General features: G+C 36.4%; 1 protein-coding gene across 1 annotated transcript; it reads right to left on the bottom strand.

The window, feature by feature from the left end:
- Window positions 1–7696: 7696 nt before the first annotated feature.
- Window positions 7697–10750, bottom strand: LOC131304854 (uncharacterized). The gene is made up of 3 exons (XM_058332296.1): window positions 10127–10750; window positions 9455–9826; window positions 7697–8216 (listed from the first exon to the last, which is right to left on the bottom strand). The coding sequence occupies exons 1-3, from the start codon at window positions 10539–10541 to the stop codon at window positions 7855–7857; spliced, it is 1149 nt and encodes a 382-aa protein (XP_058188279.1). The 5' UTR covers window positions 10542–10750; the 3' UTR covers window positions 7697–7854.
- Window positions 10751–13563: the final 2813 nt, after the last annotated feature.

Here is a 13563-nt window from a genome sequence, read left to right on the forward strand (position 1 = left end):
CGACAAGATGCAATTGCAACTCCAGATGTTGTCACAGGTATGCTCACTATTTTTGGTAAAGAAGCGCGTATTTTGATTGATTCTGGATCAACGCATTCATTCATAGCATTGTCATTCACAAAGCATGTAGACCGACCCCCAAGTCCACTAGAATATACTATGGCCATTTCCACTCCTACAGGAGAGACTCTATTGACTAGAGTTATATATCGGGACTGTAAATTTCGAATGGGCGATAAGGAGTTGTCAGTTGATTTGATGCCATTGAATATCACAGATTTTGATATAATCCTTGGAATGGATTGGTTATTTGCTTATCATGCCTCTATTGATTGTTTCCGAAAAGAAGTAACATTGCAGATTCCAAATAATCCACAGCTAAAATTCCGTGGGGATAAAACTTCTGCTCGTATAATTTCTGTAATGAAGGCCAAAAAGTTGTTGAAAAAGGGTTGTCAAGGATTCCTGGCACATATTGTTGACACCAGCAAAAGTACACCGCGGGTGGAGGATATACCAATAGTTTGTGAGTTTCCCGATGTATTTCCCGAGGAATTACCAGGGTTGCCAGTGGACCGAGAAGTTGAGTTCTCTATTGAGCTTTTACCAGGTACACAACCAATTTCAATTGCACCTTACCGTATGGCTCCTGCCGAATTAAAGGAATTGAAAATCCAATTGGAAGATCTATTGGAACGAGGATTTATTAGACCTAGTATTTCTCCGTGGGGTGCTCCAGTTTTGTTTGTTAAAAAGAAAGATGGTACGATGCGGATGTGTATTGACTACCGTCAGTTGAACAAGGTGACCATCCGAAACAAATATCCTTTACCGCGTATTGATGATTTGTTTGATCAATTGCAAGGGGCGACAATATTCTCTAAAATTGATCTCAGATCGGGATATCATCAGTTAAAAATAAAGGAGGAGGATGTTTCGAAGACTGCTTTTCGTATAAGGTATGGCCATTATGAATTCCTTGTTATGCCATTTGGTCTAACGAATGCCCCAGCTGCTTTTATGGATTTAATGAATCGAGTGTTTCAACCATATCTTGACTCCTTTGTGATAGTGTTTATTGATGATATTCTTATCTATTCTCAAAGCGAAGAGGAACATGCAAGTCACCTTCGAATCGCATTACAAACTCTACGTGAAAAGAAGTTATATGGAAAGTTAAGTAAATGCGACTTTTGGCTAGACTCTGTTGTGTTTTTGGGACATGTTATATCAGGGGATGGAATTTCTGTTGATCCTAAAAAGGTAGAGGCGGTTACCAATTGGGAGAGACCGACTAGTGTGACGGAAATTCGTAGTTTTTTGGGTTTGGCTGGTTATTATCGTAGGTTTGTTCAAGGATTTTCTTCTATTGCTGTTCCTTTGACCCGATTAACTAGAAGGGGGTAAAATTTGTGTGGTCTGAAGATTGTGAAAAGAGTTTTCAGGAACTGAAGAAAAGGTTGACTACTGGTCGAACAGGCTGTAGGAGTGGAGGCGAGGGTTGACTTGGTGTCCTTTTGGCATAGTACATTTTGTGATATCAATTTTTGGAGAGTTGCCGTACCTTATGTGGATGCAACTCATCTTGTAAAGTTCTCTTGTAAATTTTATTTTGGAAGCCGGTTGTAATATACTTAGTTGACATTGTCTTGCGTTTATGGAATGAATTTCATTAAGGTTGATGTTAAGCTTTCATTAAGACTGATTATGTTAATCCTTCTAGAGCGGGTCGTTACAGCAACTGATTTACTAAGATACAAACGATTCCGTGAGTGATAATTCACCCAGTAGAATAATCTCAATCCTACGAACCTCTTACTCTACAATTAGCATTCAATAATAACAATAATATCACAATTGATAATACACGATAGGTACAGAATTATAGCACATTGTCTTTTTCTTTACTATCCATCATCTTACATGAAATCTAAGAATCATCTCCACGAGATCCTTTCTTCTCACATCCACTAACTACAACCGTCTCATGGGTCCACCCTTCCTCTTGCTTATCCTGTACCAGGGTCCCAGGTGAGCGCACCTAATTTATGTACCGAGCATGCATGTTCTCACTTAAGACCATAACAGAAGGATCGAGTCATCCCATGACGTATCGTACATTAGAGTCGGACATCCACTACCTCACGCTAACTAAAACCGTCTCATAGGACCCATTCCCTTCCTCAAAGAGAAACTTCTCATGACGTATCATACATTAACGCCTCATTAACTATAACCGTCTCATGGGACCCATTCTCTTCATCGAAGAAAAACTTTCCATGACATATCATACATTAGTGTCACAACATTTCTCAACACTGGGCCCCGCAGGTAATCCATTTCAACACAGGGCCCCATTGGTTACCCTTGCCATTGTCATGGCTCGAATCATAATCCACACAATCACACTTCCAACACTTTATCAATTTCCATTTACTTAACATCGTCTACATGAGTCACTACTCATAACCACCCAGTGAACCTAGGTCCATTCTAGCATGTACAACATGATACAATCAATAATAGCTCAATTCATAATATGATACATTTCAATGCAAAAGCTGCAAGCATGGGAATTGATATTGTGCGAGTAAATAAACACATAAGAGTTTTGGATTGGGCCAGTGCCTTTTGAATATTTAAATTTTATTGAACAAGTATATAATTTTATTAACTTTGAGGATTTCCATTAGTATTTTCGAAATCAGTAGAATATTTATAATTTTAGGATTGTACAAGTAGTTGTTTATTCTTTTGTCCAACTGTACTGAGTATATTTCTTTTCCCGTAGTATTATTATTAGACTAGCTAGAAGGAATCCTAACTTTCATTTAGTACCAGAGTCAAAGTCTATAGTTCTTACTACTAATTAGTTAGGTGATAAGCCCACAATTGTGGTTATATTCGGGCTTATCTCGCTCATTTTTGCCACGCTCGCGTGCATAGCTCTATGTTTTTGAACGATATTGCGCGAAAGGTGCGTTTTTGGTGTTCGCAGGTTTTCTTTGTAAATAAGGCGGATTTTGCGCCACGGGCTTACTCCATCGCAGATCGGGGATCCGAGGGTTTAAATGAAGCGTTAACGGAGTTGGGGGAACATCGTCGAAACCTCGGAGAGTTGGATCAAGCCTGGGATGGAGTTGTTGTATTAGGCTGCCAGCAACACACGTTCTACCGATAGGAGATCAATGCCTACCGGTATAAACCCAGATCTACCGGTAGAGAAACTTACCTACCGGTTCATTTTCCGTCCAGAAAGGTCACAAAGTCACACCGTCCAAGACCTACCAATAGGAGATCAATGTCTACCGGTAAAACCCCAGTTATGGCTGCAGTCATCTTGTTCTTTGAAGCCGTTCTACCGGTAGGAGATCAATGCCTACCGGTAGGAGATCCCCAATTTCTGCAGATTTTATTTTTCTTTTCCTTTTTCTTTTGTAACTAAAAAGGGTAGTATAAATACCCCTTTGCAAGTTTTTAGGGTTATCTTTTTACATTTTGGAGCTAGCTCTTTCTCTCTCTACCTCCATCTCCTCTTCAACTCTCATTCTCTCTTCAAAAGAGCATTGATTAATTGTTGCGATTAGAGGTGGTTGGCTCTCATTAATGTTGTAAGTGCTCATGAGATCTTTATTAATCTAGCATTTATTTTCATTTTCAGTATGATTTCGTATCTCACCTTCCCTACCCTAGCTTATTTCATACTTCTTTGCCTCATGGGTGAGTAGTGCAGCAAGGTTAGGTTATGGGGTGATTAACATCCCGTAACCAAGGATATTTCCTGTTCTTCTTCTGTTAATCTTCACTTTCTAAGGATAAACCTATGGTTAAGGCAATTTTATGTACCAAAGCTTGGAGGTGTTAACCTCTTTGATCTTATGTAGGCAAGGATTTTGATTCCTTACCACATACGATGCCTTGAGCTATGTCCTTCCAGGAGTTTGTCAAAATGCCCTTAAGCCTTAACCATGTTTATCATTCTAAACAAAAGGGAGGAACAAGTTTATCCTTGAGTGATGGGTGTTAGATATCCCTAAACCTAATCTTTAATTTAATCTCCAGTTAAAAAGCCGTAGCTAGGATTAAGTAGCCATTTAGCTAAATCCTTCAGTTGGCCGTCTCAACGTCGAAGTTTGGTTGGCGGCCCTAACGCTAAAATCTCTTCGCAAGCTAATCTCTAAAGCAAGCTATGGATGCGTTCCCTATGGATTCGATCCCCGACTTCGGGGTAATATTATGCTTTCAACCGACCTAGCCCTACGCTTGGGGTGTTCTTATTGCAACAAACTCTAAGGTCAAGCATTAGGTTAACTCCTGACTGTAATTATCTTACTATCTTATTCTACTAAGTATCATATTTTATACTAAACTAGTCATACTTCAATTAATGTAGTACTTTAGGTGAAAACAGTAGTTTAAAGAAAATGGGATTATAGAATCTTATACTTTTAGAAATTTTAATGGTCTATAGATGTCTACTAGATTAAATAACATTTTTTTTAAAGAAAAATGAACTAAGGATTATTTTCACAACTTATCTTGTGAATTGTTTTATTAAAAACTACAATCCATTTATTAACATTCCATCATTTTTATTATTATACAACAACAAGGTTTAGTTAATGTCTACTTAAACATATTATATTCACGTCATATTTAGCAAGGACAACTAGTATTTGTCATTCTAAACATTACAATGTAACAAGTAGTGGTAAAAAAAATAAGTCAAGAACATAGTTTAGGGTCAAATCTAGAACTACATTTAGTACAGGGGCCAAACTGTAATATTAGTGCATCTCTTTACAAATTGGTGTTCGGACAAATAAACCATTTTGGCTTATTTTTTGTCCTTATTCAAATTTTTTTTGTATTACTTGGCTTATTATCATTTTTTTTGGGATTATTGCATCCTCACATCAAGAGGAATCTAAAAAGTAAAAAATTTTGACCGAAATCCAATTTTTTTTGAATAAAGACGAAAAAAAATCAATAAGCCAATTTTTTCGTCTTTATTCAAAAAAAAATTGATTTCGGTCAAAAATTTTTACTTTTTAGATTCCTCTCGTCGTGAGGATGCAATAATTCCCAAAAAATGACAATAACCCAAGTGATATGAAAAAATTTGAATAAGGACAAAAAATAAGCCACCGTGACTTATTTGTCCGAACGAGCCCTAAATCGTGCATGCTACAGTGAACTGCAAAGAAAACAAAAACAGAGCAATAACTTGTTTCCTCGACTCCGATCCACGGTTTCAATTCAATTCATTCCATTACAACTTGTTTAAATTAACATTTATGGATAAATAATTAGGAGTGCTTAAGTGATCTCAATAATTGAAAACCCACTTGTGGGTAACTATTCATTGCCGCAAAAAGCAGAGGAAAATGGCCGGTCTCGACCACGCGACGTCAAGATCGATTTCTTTCATTCCTGAATCGTAAAATCAATAGGTAATCACATAATATACTTAGGAGAGAGTAGGGAAGCGATTATTCTACCTCGGTCCCGACCGAAAAAGTGGGTAACGGTATTCCGGACAGTTTCGGACGGCTTCGAAAAAATCGGGCAAGACGACGGAGCAACAGGACGTCAGCGCTAACTTCGGATGATTGAGGATTCGTTTAGAGGTGCTCGGGATCGTTCTAGAAGATGGGCAGTCGAAATGGGTGCTCGAATAAGTGTAGGATCGAAATGGGTGGTCGTTCTCTCACTCTAAACCACCATTGTTGGAGTCTGATCTCTTTTTCTCTCCTTCTTTTTGCTACTGGATTCAGTTGTATGAGTGTGGGGTTTTGTGTGTAAATCTTGGGCTCCATGCGGTGGTATATATGGAGGAGTGAGTGAGGATAGAGAGGGATGGTTTGGAGGAGGAGGTGTGGCTGCAATTTTCGTGGGATAAGGATGGTAGCCGAAATATAAGGGAGATGGAGTGGTGGTTCCGCTGGAAACAAGGGAAGAGAGAGAGAGAGAGAGAGAGAGGGGTGAGATCAGTCAGGAGAGATGAGGATAGGGGAAACACAATCCCACAATTTTAGGGAGCAATTATCATGTACATAAACATATATACGTATATGCATATATATATATATATATATATATATATATATAATTGGATATTAAAATTTTGACTAATATAGAAATAAGATATTTGACTAGTTAATAAAAAATTTTTTTTAGAGATAATTTCTGAATAAAAATACTTTTATAATTTAGTTAACTAATAAAATTTTAGGGTAACAATACGAGTTTTTATTTGAAAAATTTAGGGCCAAAATTAAGGTCATTACACACATTACATATAGCATGTGTGCAGTGTGTTTGGGCCCACTTTTATGTTTCACACACTTTCTTTCTTAATTATTTTCTTTTCGCTTTCGCATATTAATTTCTCAATAATCCAAAAACCCTAGGTTTGGCTTAAAACAATCAGTAATTCATCTTGACGAGTACATTTGACAAACTATGAAATTAAAAAAGTTATTGAAGACAAATAAGTCAAAATACACATCTCGTGCCAATTTTTTCTAAGTTTGATCTAATTATCTTTACTTCTCTCATGGGATGAATGCAAAACGTGTTTTGACCAACCAAAAACAAAATAAAGTTAAGGGTACTCAAAACTCCTCATTCCCCTCCCGCCGCCGCACACGGATATGGAACCCAAGGGAAGTTAAGTAATCGCTCAAAAGGACAAAATTAGGAGGAATTGGTAAATGGAATTAGTCACTCGGGCAAGCTATAGTTACCCCAAAAGTTATTAAAATTCAAATATAGTTACCCCAAAAGTTATTGAAATTTAAACTTAAACCTTATTCAATTTTTTCCCTCATACATATCTGAATAGTGCTTTACTATTAAATTCAGTAGTGTCAACGTCTTACAAATACAACATATGTCATACAAATCCAGTCACTCGCGGATGACAATATTGATGGACTTATTTGAAAAATTTACAAACTTCAATAGTGGGTTAAACATTTTACTAATGCCTGCATTAATACAGACAGGAACCTATTGTTTGACATTACGTTCAATTAAAAATAAAAAATAAAAACAGGGTTTGACATTCGTAAATTAAAGATGATGATGATGATAATGATCTTTTATATTTTGTGATGAAGTCCAAATCTGATCCAGGAGCTCTGAACTCAAGGTTCTCGAGAAAGAAAGGGGTTACAAGTAGGGGAGGAGCAAAGAATTTTGATTAGTGGGGTCAAAAATTAGATTCATATGTAATAGTACTATTTTTTCTACGCACAAATTCAAAAATAACTAAATTAAGAAGTTAATTACAAGATCAAAATGCACTAATAATTCATTTTTGCCTTATAATTAATTGATCCCAAAAGACTTGTTATATTTAAAAAATAATGCATGATAGTCTCATTTCTAACACTATCAATTCTCGAAAAGAAAATACGCTTGGGAGTTCTATGCATTTAAAATAAGTTGGGACAATTTAGAGATTTTTTGTGGGGTTAAAATAGCAAAATTTGGTTGCAATCTATCAAGTGTTCTTGTGGAAAATCAAAGTGAGTGGGGAGTGACCCCACTTGTCCCTTAGTGCCTCCGCCCTTGGTTAGAAGGCCTAATAAGAGACACCGGAATTGATGTCTTCAAGGATCATCAGACGATTAGTTCAGTAACTGTAGTAGAATTAGGATTTTTAGAAAGGAAGAATAAGAAACTATTAAAACCAAATCAGACTCCTTAAATTCTCCCTCATTTCAAATTCCTCAACAGATTTTGCATTTAAACACAGCCAAAAGATTCATTACACTCAAGCAACCAGCACATTAACGGATTAACGTACATACACAACTACTGCCTACTTAAAAGTTAAAAGTCGTATTACAAAGTCCGTATATGCTTCCGCCCGAGCTTGGAGAAAAAACTCGCAAGGAGAGCAAACAAAGCACCGATGAGGCACATGAGCCAGGACAAAACGAGCAAAGCCCAATCCTGGAAGTTTTTCTTTGGAAGGTGGTTCCTGTCTGAGATGAGCAATGCCCTGTATACGGATTCTGTGAGGGCATAAGCTGTGACCGGATCAGATTCATCAGCGAGAAATCCATACTCCGTGAGACAAACAATGTCGTACACTCCAGTAGCCTCGGATATGCCCAGGTGTTCGCAAATTCTTAGCCGGGATTCAATTCTATCTTCTGTTGATAACTTGTCACCGTGCGTCAATATCAAAATGGGGTTCTCATCTGCAGCCAAGTTCATTGCACAAGCGTATCGCAGCACATATATATTAGTTAGTAAGAAAAGAGAATTTCCCTTACTCCTAACGTATTAAAAATTGTGGTTCATTTTGCTTTAACCCGTTTTCTGAACAGGTTCATAGATCAGTGGTAAATCACAATATGACAATACTCACCAAGGGTTAGTGCACAGGCATACCAATCTAACCAGAAATACGGCAATTTCAGGTCTAAGCGGAGCATGGCTAGCCCCAGTGGCTGGTGAACTCTCCTACCCGGTGATGTTTTGAGCATGCCAAAGGCAGCACGGTACAAAAACTATTTTACAACTTACAACAGGTTTAGAACGGCAGCATTGATCCATGCAAGAACTGGATATACTCGTAAGTAGTAGTCCAATGAAAGGACAATCGAATTTCGAAATCAACTTAAAACATAGTACTACAGCTGCTAAGAGGTCAATAGTAAAACAACAAGGGTACTGGAGAATCATAGTAGAGTAGTAAAAGAAATCAACTTGTTAAAGTAAACTCTATTTCGCTCTGAAAACTTGTTTGAGATCACAAACTTGCGTACCAATTTATTAGAGCCGACTGGAGATTAGCTTTGATTGATATTGGCTCGAAAGATAAATAGTGGCAAGCATAACACAAAAGAATTGTTAGCAGTTATAGTGACGAATGGCGCTTCGGGCCGGGCAACGTTTTTAAGTCAAGGGACGCTTAACATAGGCATAAGCTATATATTGTGACGGGTAAAGTCCACTTTCACTGGTTATTGCCATGTGCAGATACCTCCTTCATGGTTCAAAACTGACCACATAACCTACTTGTGATTTTGAAAATGTGCAGATAGACCCCCTGCCGTCATGTTTTCTATCTATATTAATAAACACAATATTAAAAAATCGATATACCCTCATCATGTCTCTTGATTCTTCTTTTTTAAATCTAATCACACCATCCCATATACCAAAAATTGAATCCAAACCGTTAATATTGTAAATTTTGACGAGTACTATATCTATGCCAAAATTCAAGTCAATCAAAAAATGAAAAGCTCATGGTCGAATCGATTTTGTTATCATTTTCAAAGCCACAGGTAAGTTATGTGGTCAATTTTGAACCATGAAAGAGGAATCCACATATGGTAATAATCACATGGGGTGGAAGTGGACTTTGCCCTATTCTGAGGGAACATCTAATGACAAAGAAATTGACAATAGAAAACGAAAACAAACTTACTGCAGTGTCTTAGTGCTGGTGAGCGGAAGAGCGATTTTATGTCCTCCAACGGATTCTTATCACTAGCTTTCAAAGCTTTCCAAATCTCCGAAATGTTAGCCACCACCATCACACAATTCACTTTCCTCTTTGCAAACTTTGAAGATGATCTGAACGAAGGAACACCCAATTCTTCTTTCCTGAGTTCACTATTTCCTAGACTCAGACAGACTTGCTTATGATGAACTCCATCACTCACCCATTCCATCAATTCTTCAACACACTCGTCCACCCGATCATAATCAAAGCCCATTGTATCATACACACAGAACCCACTTCGCATTGACCTCAGCACGTTATGTTCCTCCATTGACATAGTTGTGGGGCCAAGACCTACAAAATGAACCAGAAGAAAAACCAAGTTAATACTACCCATCTACCCAAAACATGGAGAAGGGCCGCTAAATGGGCCCATTTTAAAGGATCCGGGAGGCATATATTGGATTCAGACCTAATCTTCTCTAGTCACTGCACAAAGTGGCTGTCCACGGGTTCCATCGAATCAATAATGTCACAGTAAATAGTTTGAGTTTTACCATTGAACCATTGCCTCTCTCTGTTTACCACTTGCCAATTTCGAAGAGGGATAACTGTGTAAAGATACCTACATATATGCATAAAACGGGGCTTTACCTGAAGTGGTTTTGGCGAAGGGAACAAGCCCGGAGCGTCCCAGAACGCTGTACATGAGGTTCACAAGTGAGCTCTTGCCAGCATTGTGAAAACCCACTAAGAGAATGGTGTTAACAGGAGGAATATCCATCTCTTCCTTCTTAAATCCACCCGTAGGAACCCAAAAATCCCCACATCGGTATGAGAAAAGCTTGTGCCGGAGATCGTCGAGTCCTTCCAGGGAAACTAAGGCCAACCTCTCCATTTCTCGGAGAACTTTGAGCCTTGGCGTGACCTTTGACAGGTCTGGTGGTACCTCCGACTTCAGCTTTGCGCATTCTTCAAACTTTGCAGCCGATCTCCACCAGCAACATGAGGCCATTTGCGAGGCTTCGTACTCCTCTTCTTTGTCGGAAGGAAGACGTTGGTTTTTCATGTGTCTTTGCTTTTGATGGCTCTCTCTTTTTGACTGTCTTTGGAAACAAACAGTTTAGTTGCTGTTCACTGTTGGAGAGGGGTTTAAACGGGAAGGCTCAGAGATGAGACAAGAGAGTACTCTCTGTCTCCATCTCGATCTTTATGGCGTTGTGCATGTCAGTTTCCCCATATTGCTTCTCCACTTGTTGCAAAGGAAGGTTCCGAGCACTTGCAATGAATATTGAGAGTAGGGGAAAATTTCATATTACCGCCTGCTTTTCACGCAAATCACACATAGACACATGATCTTAACGAAACATCACATAAACATTTGACGTATCAAAAAACTCATCAATTACACCCCTACCGTCAACTTCTGTCAAAAAACAAACAAAAAACATGTTTCTCTCTCCAATTTTGCTACCAAACAGAATTTTTTGCACAGAATTCTCCACAGTTTTTTTGTGAAGCCCATTTTTTTGGTCTCATACAAATGATCCGATCCGTTCATTAGTTCTAAAATATTTTTTCGAGTGACCTTTCTAAAATCAGCTCCATCCGATAAAGATAAGTGTTTACAACTTCTTATTCAAAATTTCAGATTAAAATTCTGAATAAAAAGTTGTAAGATTTGATCAAACACTTATATCTATGTGATGGAGCCGATTTTTTACAACATCATGCAAAAAATAATTTTAAAATTAATAAACGGATCGGATCATCTTTTGGGATCCAAAACTGAGCCCCACAAAAAATCTATGTAATACTACGAGTGAGTTTGGATAAAAAAAAAAGTTTACTTTTTTTGTATTTATTGAAAAAAAATCGCATTTGTTAGTGTTTGGTCAAACCTTTGCGATTTATTGATCCATCTCGATGAGAGGAATCAAAAAGGTATAAAATTTTGATCGAAACTCCTAATTCAGTTTTTTGACTTATTTTTTGTGTCTTTATTAAAAATATTATGAGTTTCAATAAAAAGAAATTACACTTTTCTGATTTCTTTCATCAAGACGAATCAATAAGTTATAAAAATTTGACCCAAAAGTAACAAATATGAAAGAAATTTAAATAAAGACACTTAACTTCTTCTTTTTTATCCAATCCCATCTCTTAGTATTACACAGATTTCATGTAGGGCCCACTTTTAGGTGTCAAAGAATGATTCGATACATTCATTAATTTAAAAATATTTTTTGCTTAACCCCATGAAAAATCAGCTCCATCGGATAAATATAAGGTGTATCCAATCTTACAATTTTTGATTCAGAATTTTAAATTAAAAATTGTAACGATTGGATCAAACATTTACATTCATCCGATGGAGCTGATATTTTGCAAATTGCTCGAAAAAATATTTTAGAACTAATGAACGGATCAGATCATTTGTGTAGGACCCCAAAATGGGCTCCACAAAAAATATGTGCAAAAAAATCTATTTGGTAGCAAAACTGGAGAGAGAAACATATTTTCTGTTTGTTTTTTGGATGGAGGTTGACGGCAGAGGTTTAATTGATGCGTTTTTTAATACGTCAAGTGTTTAATTGATGCGTTTTTTAATACGTCAAGTGTTTACAGTGGCGGAGGGAGTATGGGACGAGCAGGGGCATGCGCCCCCACTCGATTTTTTTTTTTTTGAAATTGAAGATTTTAAAATGTATATTTTGTATAGTTAATTGTGTTTCATAAATTTACTTTTAATCTTTCTACGACATGTCAAATATTATTTCATTCTCAATTTTTTGTTTCACATATTTGAACATTGTCATTACACTGGTGAAATGAGATGTCTAATGTGGAAAATAGCAGTCACTTACTAATTGGAACTCTCTAATGCATAATGTCCAAAATTCAAAAATACCTAAACCATAGGCTATACGTTTTATACTTTAGCAATTATTAATAATGGGAGCAATATTGCTAAATATTGTATAGTGAATTGCTTTTAGACTTGATACACTGAGACAATTCAAGCAATTCAATTGTTTTTATATTCTATATAGTTTACTATATTAATAAATATGTTAGGTTTTTTAATTCTTAACACAAACGTTTTAACGTTGCTTAGTAAGCAATTTTTTGGTTGAAATGTGTTTAGAAAATGCCTCCACTTACATAGATTTCTGGCTACGCCACTTGGTGTTTATATGATGTTTCATTAAGATCAAATATATATGTGTAATTTGCGTGAAATGTCAGGTTCTAATATGAAATTTTCCCTTGATAGTAACTTGCGTATTTCCAGCCAGAAATGCTAAGAGTCATCATTGAAAAGTAATTACCAAGTACCACCGGCCACACTTTTGGAGATTTCTGCAATTATTACAGCAGGATACAAGATAGTAGTACTCTACTAATAAACACGACAACTATAGCTAAACCCAGGGGCCAGGGTTTAAACCTCTCTTCGCAAAAAAATTAAAAAAATGGACGAAATCACTTTATACTATTATATCAATACACAGAAAACAATACTCCTTCCGTCTCAAAATAGATGGCAATTTTTGAAATTTGTGTCATTTTTCATCACTTATATCTTTCAATTTATAATATTTTTGATGAATTTGAAAACTTTGTATAATAGAACTAATCGAGAACTATCAAACAAGATCTATATTGTATATTTTTTGAAATTCATATTGAAAGATATAAGGAATTGAAATTGGCACAAATATCAAAAATTATCTTTCAATTTGGGACGGAGGGATTATAAATTAAACAAGGTATAATTGTCTATATAAAAGCGTCTCCAAACTCTGAACCAAATTTTTGAGTAAAATCCTCTCAAAACTTATTCCGATCATCGACTCAAACTCATACTTATTAGATTGAGCTTTACATAAAATTTACACAAAGTCATTGGATAGTTAAATTTTCACTCAAATTTTCGAAAACTTGTTTTGCTATTCATAGTTAAAAATTATGTCATTTATAAAGATTTTACTCAAATTGATGCTTATACAGTTATACTCCTACTTAATTCATTAGACTACTCCGTACCAAATAAAGCTTTTCTTTACATTTTTTCTCAAATTTTGAGT

Source organism: Rhododendron vialii, chromosome 1a (assembly GCF_030253575.1).
Source record: "Rhododendron vialii isolate Sample 1 chromosome 1a, ASM3025357v1".
Taxonomy (NCBI): domain Eukaryota; kingdom Viridiplantae; phylum Streptophyta; class Magnoliopsida; order Ericales; family Ericaceae; genus Rhododendron; species Rhododendron vialii.

Excerpts from the sequence above, each read along its gene's own strand:
- LOC131304854 (XM_058332296.1), bottom strand. The coding sequence starts at position 10,541 with ATGAAAAACCAACGTCTTCCTTCCGACAAAGAAGAGGAGTACGAAGCC. Across the intron at positions 9,827-10,126 it reads CTTCGCCAAAACCACTTCAG|GTCTTGGCCCCACAACTATG; the intron begins GTAAAGCCCCGT and ends TTCATTTTGTAG. Across the intron at positions 8,217-9,454 it reads ACCAGCACTAAGACACTGCA|ATGAGAACCCCATTTTGATA; the intron begins GTAAGTTTGTTT and ends ACTTGGCTGCAG.